The 13303-nt window shown below is 37.4% G+C and overlaps 1 protein-coding gene across 1 annotated transcript; it reads right to left on the minus strand.

Annotated features, from left to right (window-relative positions):
• Positions 1-11012: 11012 nt before the first annotated feature.
• Positions 11013-11444, minus strand: LOC141701603 (uncharacterized). The gene has a single exon (XM_074505245.1). It carries the CDS (start codon positions 11442-11444, stop codon positions 11013-11015), a length of 432 nt encoding a protein of 143 aa, XP_074361346.1.
• Positions 11445-13303: the final 1859 nt, after the last annotated feature.

The following is a 13303-nucleotide window of genomic DNA, read 5'->3' on the forward strand; positions in this document are numbered from 1 at the left end:
TTTACGAATAGTACTGGAGCACCCCACGGAGATACACTTGGCCTAATCATGCCTTTGTCCAACAATTCCTGGAGTTGCTTAGCTAGTTCTTTCATTTTAACTAGAGCCATGTGATAAGGAGCCTTTGAAACTGGTTATGCTCCGGGAACTAAGTCGATGGAAAACTCAATCTCACGATCCGGTGGCAATCCGGGAAATTCATCTGGAAAGACGTCTGAGAACTCCCTTACTATTGGAATCTTGTCTAGGTCAAGTACTTCTTTCTCCACGTCTGCCACATGTGCTAAGTAAGCTTCGCATCCTTGTCTTAATAGTTTCTTTGTCTGTAATATCGAGAGAAATTTCTTTTCTTTCCTTTGTCCTTAATAAGTCGCCTTAATATTATCCTCAGTAACCATTAAAATTTTCTTCTTCTTACAATCAATGTTAGCCTTATACTGGGACAACCAATCCATTCCTAAAATCACGTCTAACTCTCCTAGCTCGAAGGGTATTAGATCAGCCGGAAAAGAGTACCCGTGGATTTCCAATTGATACTTAGGGCAAAACTGACTCACTGAAACTCTATCCTGATTGGCTACTTCTAGAGTCAAAGGTTCAGCCAAATCTTCTAACATTAAGTCCATTTTAACCACACAATCCTTTGATATAAAATACTTAGATGTTCCTGAATCAAATAAAACTTTAACAGGTACGGAGTTGAGAGAGAGCGTACCTGCCACTACGTCTGAGTCCTGAGCATTGGACCTTTTTGTCATTTTGAAAGTTCTGGCTTTAGCTGTGCTGGATGTCGGTCCTTCAGATGCCGTACCTTGAGTAGCTGTCGTACACCTCTGAGCCATATGTCCCACCTTCTCATAGTTGTAGCAAGTAACTGCGGGTTTCTCTGAATTGCATTCTGATGCGTAATGACCCTTTTGATGGCATTTGAAGCACTAAATATCCCTTTTACATGGGCCACTATGTCTTTTCACACATACCTTACAATTCATTACTGAGTTTGATGACTGAGCTGGAGTGGAGGCAACTGAGGTGGCAGCAGACCTAGCCTGAGGAAAATTCTGTCTTCTAAATCTTTTATTTCTGTTCTGGCCAAACCTCTTCTGAAACCTTTGACTGGATCCTCCTGGATTCGTTTCACCAGTGATGCTTTCAGATTTCCGCTTCTTATCACCCTTTTCCTTGGCAGCCAACTTCTGATCACTTTCAATTACTAAAGCGGCCTGAACTACAGAGGGATATGTTTTGAGCTGCAAGGCTACAACCCCACTGCGAATTTCTGGCTTCAGCCCCTGCTGGAACCTCTTCGCTTTTTGAGCTTCAGTACTCACATACACAGGCACCAATCGGGCCAATTCCGTAAACTTGGCCTCATACTCGGCCACACTCTTTTCATCCTGCTTCAATTCCAAAAACTCAACCTCCAACTGGTTCTGCAAACAGTCCGGAAAATATTTTTCCAAAAACAACTCTGTAAACCTGGCCCAAGAGACAGGGCCTTCTCCTTCCACGGCATGGGTGGATTCCCCCCAATAATTCGCTTCACCCTTGAGAAAATAGCTTGCATAGTCTGATCTAAGATTATCACTTACTGGTGTGAGGGTGAAAGCTTTCTCTATTTCCTTTAGCCAAATCCTGGAAGCAACTGGGTCCACCTCGCCCTTAAACTCTGGGGGCTTTACCGACTGAAAAGATTTAAAACTCACAGTTTGGTTCACTCCTCTTTGCTGACGTTGCTGCTAAAGCTGCAGCTGTTGTTGAATTTGTTGCTGCTACTGCTGTTGTTGCTGTTGTTGTACAAATTGCTGCTGCTGCTGCTGAAATTGTTCTTGCTGTTGAGCCATTTGATTAGACTGTTGGCACAACAAATCTAGCAACTCACCCATAACTGGGCCCCCTTCAGAAGCTCTGCTAGAGGAATTGGATGGAATATTCTTCTTGGGCGGCCTTCTCCTGAAACATAGCAAATGATTTTAGTTTAAAAGAATTGCCCCAGGGTAGCAACATTTTCATGTGCCAAGAGAATGCTGCCGCAATAAAATATTCCCACCCTCATTGAGTTGGGGTCCGACTGTAATGAGTGGCTAGATTTAACAAAATCAGCAACAATTGCAACAATAAAATAACAACAATAATAACAACATGACACTAGCAGCATGCAATAATACCTATAACAGCCACCAACTAATATAGCAACTTACTAACTAAATTCACATGGTTGGACTCGTTCTCGTGGAAAAACTATCTAGGAATCCCTATTGGCCATTACCAATGGCATATATACCAGGGAAAACACACTAAAGATCAGGGCAGTTCCAGAATCCTCAAGATATGCCAGGGTTACACCTTCAAACCCTTGACTAGACTCTTAAACTTGCTCCTCTAGATGTGAGTTGCTGATTCACACCCTATACACCAACTCTACACCTTTCCGACTCTATTCCTAACCTAAATCAGGGACTCAAACCTGTAGCTCTGATACCAACCTGTGACGGCCTCAACCCCGGGTCAGGAGTTGACATCACTAACAATATGAAACTACAACTATAACACAACTAACTTACTTTATTTCAATATAAACAACTCTTCCACAAGATCTTTTCCAGGTTCAAGTCTAATTTAGGTTACACACTTATTACAAACCAACTTATTGAAAGCAACCTGCCATGACTATTATTCTACAGCACCTCACAGACCACACTTGGTCAGACACAACCCATTCAGAGGAGCTCGACATAGGAGGAATTGGAAACTGGCCCTTAGCAAGACAACAACATCTCCTAGGCATCTGCAATGCGAAAATATACAAACACATTTGCAAGAGTGAGCGATCAACCACTCAGCAGTGCCACTATATGAATACTAACTAAAATAATTTATAATGAACAATTGTAGGAACAGAAATCACAACTTGTTAGTAGAAAACAAGTAAAACAAGCGTAAACAGGTGAAAACTGATGAATTATTGAAAACTGGATCTTAATAGCTAGCATGCTCTCTAAAACATTTTATTAATTGTGCTGTGTAAATACCAGGGTTAAATTTTAGCATGCTACTTTCATTTTCAAATCATTCGTCCCATCGCAGGACCTATAAAACTATTTGTTCCGTTACGAGAACCATAAAACTTGTCCCATCACAGGACCTATAAAACTTGTTCCTCTCCGGGAACCTCAAAATCACCTGCTCAGATATAAAAGTATTGGATGATCCCTGGTGAGACAGCTGATCAGGCTATCTCCATAGGATAACTCTAGCCTGGCTATCCTATGAAAACTTGTTCCGGAACTCAGAGACTAGCTAGGTCCCTGTCACGCTGGGCTGGTGGTTATAATAGGGTGCGCAACCACTTCGCCTTTTACGCTAACTTCCAGGCCGTTACGGGCCTCCTGCGCACACTCATCCAATTATCTGATCATTTTTATCCAGTTTTCCAAATCATTTACCTATCTCTTGTCAGAACAATTATATCACAGCACACTTCTAAAACATTTTCATTTTATTCAAAATTTAGAGATAGGTATTTTCAGAAGTTACTTTTCCCCCAAAACATAAGTTAGTAAAACAATTTGAAGACGGAGGATACGTAACTTAAAACGTTCTGTTCCACTACGAGAATAAAACAATAATATATTCATATATGCTGAACCATAAAGATATGGTCAGGGGTACTTGCCTTAATATGCTTTAACACTAATTTCTGACTGGCTTTGCACCGACCGGGATGCTAAGGATTTCGACTGGAACCTACAGGAACCGAAATACCCTAAATTAGACGTCCGAATATGCTTGACTATCCTCACTAACAATCTACCCTTAACTTAACAAACCCGACTCGTAACATTTTCAATATAATAATACACGTGTCAATTAGGGTTCACGTCTTCACAAGTCGGTTCGGTGTTCGTTTTCAGAAAATAGGTATATTTATCCTTTTTTAAAATTAGGGTTATCGATTTTCGTAAGTATTTCATCACGACACATAATCAGATTTCGTACAAAATAGTTACATATAATAGATCGACGTTCCGATTGCCATTGGGTACGGCCTCGTATTTTCGTAATTAAATTTTCCGGAAATCGGGCAGCACCTCCATATTGGCTAACCCGTTGAACATCCCGACGTCAAAAACAATCACAACCACAATCAATCGCAATCCAAAACCCAACCACCGATTACAGTCAACAACGTCAATTCGCCAATTCACCAATATCAATTAAATATAATTGTTAATCATTATTATCCGTATTCACGCTTTAATTCATATTTTTTAATTTAAATCATATTTTGTATTTTTAAATCGTAGGACACAGATTAAATCATCATAGTCCACTGTTGGCTCGCCGAAGCTTATCGCCGACGACGATAAAATTTACGTGTTCCCGTAATTATCGGGCATCCTTCATAAATTTCATCAATTAATTACTATAAGTCTCATAATAAAATATTTATTTCACGAATCACCAATCACATAACTGATTTATTTCAGAAATTAAGTAATTTCATCGAAATAATATAAGTCAAATACGCAATAACAGTCACGGCAACAACCAGGGACGGGTCCCGCTACCAGCACGCGCAACACGCGCGGCAGCGGTGAGTTTTACCGGAACAGGGAAGAGAAACAACAACAAAACAACCAAACCGAACAGCATAACAGAGAAATAGGGGAACAATTACAAGATATACATAGAGGCTATACATACACGGCAATCACACACACAAAAACAATATCACAGGCCCACCACTGTTACCTCGCCGGAAGACCGGCGGCAACAGGTGGCCGGAGGAATAGAGTCAAGGCGGCAAAACGGGGTGACTAGGGGAAGAAACGGAAGAAAAGAAAAGGAAAAGAGAGGGGAAGAGAAAAAGAAGAAAGAGAGATGAATAGGGTCGCAGAGGGAGAGAGGAGAGCGAAAGAGATTAAGATTTGAGAGAGAGGGCAGAGAGAGATTAACCTGAGAGAGGCAACTAGGGCTCGTAAGAGAAACAGAGCTGGGGAAAGTTTTTGTTTATATTAGGTATTAATATGATTTACCATCTTCAACACTTATTTTGGAAGCCCGCAAAAACACGAATCACGTATATTTAAACGGGCAAATTACGAGTAAAATAATTCTAACATTTTAACAAAATAATTTTAAAATTAGCACAATAATTAAAAATTAACTAAACAAAATTTTTAAAGATTTTTAAATCATTTTTAAAACATGCACTGGATCCTTATTTTACAAATAAACGAAATAACGCGCGGGTCAAATAAATCCTAAAAATCTCCAAAATAATTTTAAAATTTCCAGAATATTCCAAACTTAATAAAGTACAAATTTTATAATTTTTGAAATATTTCTGAATTTAATACTGAATTTATAATATAATGCAATCAGAAAATCATTTAAAGATTAATAATCAATAAAATATTGATTTCTAAATTTCATAAATTCCTAAAAATTATAAAAAAAATTGTTAAATGATAAAAATAATTTTAAAGTCAATCCAAATATTTATGGAGATATATTTTGAATAAAATCACCTTGAACTAATAAATAAATAACACAACGTCACAACTAATTATACAAAGGATCCTCGAACACCAATAATCACACGTAATTAATAAAATATTAACAAAATTTAACATCCAACGGACAGAACCCATACACATAATTTATTTATTTAATTATTTAATAAATACATATTTAAATATTACAGAAATGTACGAGTAGTTATACATAGCATATTTATTTGAAATATCACTTATACTACGACATGCAAGTATTAACTTTAACTTTTATTGTAAAAATCATGGCATGCAAGGATGGAAACTTTGTAAAATATATTTTAAAAGATCATAAGTTCTTTGAGAACCACATGCAAAGTCTCTTTCTTTTTGAAAACAAACAAAACTAACACACAAACCACAAAATCCATTCGGCTCCTTCGGAGTCGTTGCCGAATGCTTGAGGCCAAGATCATGGCTTGAAAATAGAAGCAAGACACTTCATCAAGACCATCTATTTCTCAAGTTTTATGAGCCACATTAAGTTTAACTCTAGATTCACAAGAATCAAAGTTAAACCCTTGGCTTTAGCCACATGCAACTAGGAAACTAACCATAAATGATGATATCAAACCAAATGTAGTTGACCCTTGCTTAGAGGACTTGAAAGGTGAAAGAAAATAAATAAATGAGGAAGAAAATTAGAGGGGTGGGGAGGGTTTAGGCGCGGCCGAGAGGGAGTAGGGAGAGGAGAGAGTGGAGTGATGTGTTGGTGAAGAAAACGATGTAAGATGAGTGTTTGGTCTAGCTTTTTGTCTCATCCAAGTAGTAAGTGGGTTTTGCTTTTTACCATTCTATCCTCCTTCTACTACTAGCATGACTTGCATGTAGGGTTTTATTGGTCATTTAGATGGTAAAATGGAGTTAGTGGAGGGTGAAAGGTCAGTCTTACCCTTGATCTCTGTTTGGGTGGAATTTGCATGCAAGGGCACACTTGTAATTCAATAACTATTAAAAATATAATTAAAAAGAATGTGTTTTAGTAATTAAAATATAAATACATAAATCACAAAATTAATACCATAAATACTATGAGATTTTAGAAGTTTAATAAAATTGTTTCCAAAAAATTTCGAACAAAAATTTATATTAAAAGAATTTTCTAACATTATCACACTAATGAATAAGTCATGTAAAATATAATTAACACATTAAAAATCACAAAAGCAATTGCAAATAAATTCACTCTACTCCACAACATTAGAATATAATTTATCGCATAATCGCAACTATTCAAATATCACTAAATCGTGAGAATCTCAATTATTACTTAATCGCGTAGTCGCAACTATTCGAATATTATCAAATTGCGCTACCTATTTAATCGCGTAACGAAAATCTTACTCGCGTACGAAAGTTATACGCTTAGAAATATTCTAGCAACATTCGCAATGCCATACGATAAAATTATAATATATATAACGAATCCGCATAATTGCCATTATATCAAAGACTATTTATGAATATATACACAACACTTATAAAATAGTTCAAATATTTGCTGGTTATCACAACCACCAGTAGGCAGCGGCCACCACCACCAAGCACATACACACACCGCATAAACACACACACAATATAAACACACATACAATATAAAAACACACAAACGATACATATATACACACGCAATTGAGCAATCAAGAGTCGAATAAACGGCGGTAGTAGGGACACAGCGGTGACTTGCTGGAAAAAAATAACAGCAGACGAACACAGAGAACAAAGGAGAATGGGAAGGGAATAGAGAACAGATAGGGAAATAGGGAAGAAACAGAGAAGTGAGATTGATAGAGGAATTAAGAGGTTCTTGAAAGAGATTAGAGAGAGAGAGCTAATATTCGAGGAGAGAGAGAGACAATGGATTGAATTGGGGAAGGAGATAAGATTGAGTGTATTTATCTGATTAATTATCCCGAAAAGTTGAATTTGTATCGTAACTTATCGATTTAACGAGCACACAACGGGTAAAAATAACCCGATAATTCCCAAGAATAGTTTTAAAAAATCTCATAATAATTTAAAACTAATAATATAAAATTTTTGAAATTTTTAAATCATTTTTGGAACGCAACTAATATCCACATTCAACGATTCAGCGAACGAACGTACAGGTGAATTTAATCCCAAAAATTTCCAAAATAAATTTAAAATTCTCGAAATATTCCAAACTTAAAAAAATATGAAATTCAGAATTTTCCAAACATTTCTGATTTTAATATCGAATTTATACTAAAATACAATCAGAAAATCATTCAGTGATAAATAATTAATGAAATATTGAATTCTAAATTTTATAAATTTCCTAAAAATAATAAATAAAATTATAAAGTAATAAAAATGATTTTAGGGATAATCTAAGTATTTATGAAAATAAATCTTAAATAAAATCATTTTTAAATATAAAAATAAAACAACACAGCTCAACAACTAATTACGCAAATGATCCTCGAACACCAATGATCACATATAATTAATAATAAAAATAATATCCAGCTGACAGAACCCATACACATATTTTATTTATTTAATTATTCAATAATTACATATTTAAATAATGCAAAAATATACGAGTCTTTATATCCTTCCCCTTAAAAAGATTCCGCCCTCGGAATCTGATCTAACTAAACAAGTGAGGATATTTGTCAAACATGTCTGACTCTAACTCCCAAGTAGATTCTTCTACTCGAGGATTCCTCCAAAGTACTTTGACTATGGGAATAGACTTATTTCTAAGGACTCGTTCTTTACGATATAGGATCCGAATCGGCCGTTCCACGTAGGACAAATCTGACTGAAGTTCGATTGGTTCATACTCAATAACTTGCTTTGAATCAGGAATATAACGCTTCAGTATAGACACGTGGAACACGTTATGGATGTGCTGCAATTGCGGCGGTAGCGCCAGCTCATAGGCAACTTTACCAACTTTTCGCAATACTTCAAAGGTCCGATAAACCTAGGACTCAGTTTGCCTTTCTGTCCAAATCTAACCAATCCTTTTTAAGGCGACACTTTCAGCAATACCAATGATCATATTTCAATATCCATGTCCTTTAGATATAGGTCTGCATTCTTTTACTGTCTATCTTGAGCTTATTCTAATCTTTTTTGAATCAATACAACTGCGTCCTTGGTTTGCTGAACCAACTCAGGACCTAACAACTTCTTTTCTCCTACTTCATCCCAATAGAGTGAGGATCTACACTTACATCCATACAAAGCTTCGTAGGGTGGCATTCCTATACTGGCATGATAACTGTTATTATAGGAAAACTCAATTAATGGCAGGTGATCATCCCAGTTTCCTTTAAAATCCAAAGTACAAACCCTCAACATATCTTCTATGGTCTTAATTGTCCTTTCACTTTGGTCGTCTGTCTGTGGATGGTAAGCAATACTCAACTTCAACTTAGTTCCTAAACATTCTTGGAATTTCGTCTAAAATCTTGAATTAAAACTTGGATCTCGATCAGATACAATTGACACAGGGACATCACGCTTGGTCACAAATTCATCCAAATACAACTTGACTAGCTTATCCAAAGAATACTTTTCATTGATCGGGAGGAAATGTGCAGACTTCGTCTGTCTATCAATAATTACCCAAATAGCATCATGGTTCGACTTCGTCTTTGGTAGTCCTACTACAAAATACATCACAATTTCTTCATATTTCCACTATGGAATTTCCAAAGGTTATAACAATCCACTTGGTATTTGATGTTCTGCTTTCACTATTTGGCAAGTGTGACATTTACTAACCCAATCTGCTATTTTCTTTTTCATCCCTGGCCACCAAAAGTTCTGCTTCAAATCCTGGTACATTTTTGTACTCCCAGGGTGGATAAAAAACCTAGAATTATGGGCTTCTCGCAAAATTTCATTCTTCAGCTTAGTCACATTGGGAATCCAGATTCTTGTGGAAAACCTAAACATACCTTTACTGTCTTTTTCAGTACAAAGTTCTTCTCCAGTCAAACTATCTAGTCCTTGATCCATTATTTCTTCCTGATACTTCTTAATCTTGTCTATCAATTCTAGCTGAAAAGTGATCTCATACAATCGCTCCTTATTACCTTCTGGTATTCGAACTTCAATTTCTAAATTTTCCAATTCTTTTGCTAATTCCTCAGCAACCTTGATCATATTCAATCTTTCTTTCCTGCTCAGGGAATCTGCCACTATATTGGTTTTTCCTGGGTGGTAGTTAATGGAACAATCGTAATCCTTAATCAGTTCTAACCATCTCCGTTGTCTCATGTTTAGATCCTTCTGGGTGAATATATATTTTAAGCTCTTATGGTCCGTATAGGTCTCGTACTTTTCTCCGTACAAGTAATGTCTCCACAGCTTCAACGCGAACACGATCGCTGCTAACTCTAAATCATGCACTGGATATTTTTGCTCATGAGGTTTTAACTGTGTGGAGGTGTAAGCAATGACTTTATCATGTTGCATCAACACACAAGCCAAACCTTTCAAAAAAGCATCATTGTAGATTACAAAATTTTCAGTCTCATCTGACAATGCTAAAACTGGAGCTGTTACTAATCTCTTCTTCAATTCCTGAAAGCTTTCCTCACATTTATCTGTCCAGATAAACTTCTCATTCTTTCTGGTTAGCTTGGTCAATGGAGTCGCAATCTTGGAAAAATATTTTACAAATCTTCGGTAATAACCTGCTAATAGAAGAAAACTTCTGACTTTCGTCGGGGTCCTTGGCTATTTCCACTTGGACACAACCCCAATCTTTACAGGATCCACCGTAATATCGTCCTTACCAACTACATGACCCAAAAAATGAACTTCATCCAACCAAAATTCGCACTTCAAAAATTTAGCGTACAACTGCTTCTGTCTTAGCCTTTGTAGGGCAATTCTCAGGTGTTCTACATGATCTTCTGTAGTCTTTGAGTATATGAGGATATCATCAATAAATACAATAACAAATTTATCCAATTATTCCTTATACACCCTGTTCATTAAATCCATGAAAGCAGCTGGCGCATTGGTCAATCTAAATGACATCACTAGGAACTCATAATGTCCATATCTGGTTTTGAATGCAGTCTTTGGTATCTCTTCAGGCTTAATCTTCAATTAATGGTAGCCCGATCTCAAGTCAATCTTCAAGAAGTAGCACGCTCCTTTAAGTTGGTCAAACAAATCATCAATCCTGGGTAGGGGATACTTATTCTTGATAGTTAACTTATTCAACTCCCGGTAGTCAATACATAATCTCATGCTTCCGCCTTTCTTCTTTACAAATAACACTGGTACACCCCACGGGGATACGCTTGGCCTAATCACACCTTTATCCAATAATTCCTGAAGTTGCTTAACTAGTTCTTTCATTTCAACTGGAGCCATTTGATATGGATCTTTTGAAACTGGTTCTGCTCCGGGAACTAAGTCAATAGAAAACTCAATCTCACGATTTGATGGAAATCCTGGCTACTCATCTGGAAAGACGTCCGAAAATTCCCTTACGATTGGAATCTCGTCCATATTAGGTGCCTCCTTCTCAGTGTCTACCACATGGGCTAAGTAAGCCTCGCATCCTTGTCTTAACAGTTTCCTCGCCTCCAGTATCGAGAGAAATTTCTTTTCTTGCCTCTGTCCTTGATAATTTACCTTAACATTATCCTCTGTAAACATCACAATCTTCTTCTTCCTACACTCAATGTTTGCCTTATATTGGGATAACCAATCCATTCCTAAAACCACATCGAACTCTCCTAACTTGAAGGGTATTAAGTCATCCGAAAAAGACTGCTTGAGGATTTCTAATTGATACTTAGGACAAAACTGACTCACTGAAACTCTATCATGATTAGCCACTTCAATAGTCAAAGGTTCAGTCAAGTCTTCTAATATTAAATCCATTTTATTCACACATTTTTTCGATATAAAGGACTTAGATGCTCCTGAATCGAATAAAACTTTAACAGGTATGGAATTGAGAGAGAGCGTACCTGCAACCACATCCGGATCCTGAGCATTGGATCTCTTGGTCATCTTGAAGGTTCTGGCTCTAGCTGTGCTGGATGCTGGTCCTTGAGATACAGTACCTTAAGTAGCAGTCCTACATTTCTTAGCAAGATGTCCAACCTTACCACAGTTATAGCAAGTAACTGCGGGTTTCTCTGAGTTGCATTCTAATGCATAATGACCCTTCTGATGACATTTAAAACACTGAACATCCCTTGTGCACGGACCACTATGTCTCTTGCCACATAACTTACAATCCACCACTGAATTAACTGACTGATTTGGAGTGGAAGAAACTGAAGTAGTAGTAGGCCTAGTCTGAGAAAAAGTCGGTCTTCTGAATCTTTTATTCCTATTTTGGCCAAATCTCTTCTGAAACCTTTGACCAGATCCTCTTGGATTCGTCTCATCAGTAGTACCTTCAGACTTTCTCTTCTTATCACCCTTTTCTTTGGTAGCCAACTTCTGATCACTTTCAATTACTAGAGCGTCCTGAACTACAGAGGGATATATCTTGAGCTGCAAGGCTACAACTCCACTACGGATTTCTGGCTTTAGTCCCTGCTGGAACTTCTTCGCTTTCTGAGCTTCAGTACTCACATACACAGGTACCATCGGGCCAATTCCATAAAATTGGCCTCATATTCTGCCGCACTCTTTTCATCCTGCTTCAATTCCTGAAACTCAACCTCCAACTGATTTTGCAAACAATCCGGAAAATACTTTTCCAAAAACAACTCTGTAAACCTGGTCCATAAAACAGGAGCCTCTTCTTCCAAGGCACGAGTGGATTCCCACCAATAATTTGCTTCACCCTTAAGCAAATAACTCGCATAATCTGACTTAAGATTATCACTTACTTGAGTAAGGGTAAAAGCTTTTTCCATCTCCTTTAACCAAATTTTGGCATCAACTGGGTCCACTTTACCCTTAAACTCTGGGGGCTTCACCGTCTGAAAAGATTTAAAACTAACAGTTTGGTTCACCTCTCTTTGCTGAGGTTGTTGCTGAAGCTGCAACTGTTGCTGTTGGATTTGCTGGTGTTGCTGCTGTATGAATTGTTGTTGTTGTTGCTGGTGTTACAGAAATTGTTATTGCTGAAATTGATCTTGCTGCTGAGCCATTTGATTAGACTATTGGCGCAACAAATCTAGCAACTCATTCATGACTGGGCTCCCATCAGAGTCTCTCTTAGAGTAATTGGACGAGATATTCTTCTTGGGCGGCATTCTCCTGAAACCCAACAAATGGTTTAAGTTTAAAAATTTCCCCCAGGTAGCAACATTTTCATGTGTCAAGAGAATGCTTCCGCAATAAAATATTTCCATCCTCATTTAATTGGGGACCGACTGTAATGAGTGGCTAAATTTAACAAAATCAGCAACAAATGTAATAATAAAAGTAATAACAATAATAACAGTGCAACACTAACATCATAAGCCAATATTCATAACAGCCGCTGACTACTAGCGCAACATACTGTCTGAACTCACATGATCGGACTAGTTCTCGTGAGAGGGATAACTAGGAATCTCTATCAGATGTTTCCAATAGCACATATACCAGGGAGACACACTAAAGATCGGGTCAGTTCCAAGTATACCTCAATAGATGCCAGGGTTACGCCTCCGAACCCTCGACTGGACTCTTAAACTTACTCCTCTATATGAGTTGCTGACTCACCTCTTTAAATACCAACTCTATACCTTTCCGACTCTATTCATAACCTAAATCGGGAACTTAAACATGTAGCT

The sequence above is a fragment of the Apium graveolens genome, chromosome 2, assembly GCF_009905375.1.
Source record: "Apium graveolens cultivar Ventura chromosome 2, ASM990537v1, whole genome shotgun sequence".
Classification (NCBI taxonomy): domain Eukaryota; kingdom Viridiplantae; phylum Streptophyta; class Magnoliopsida; order Apiales; family Apiaceae; genus Apium; species Apium graveolens.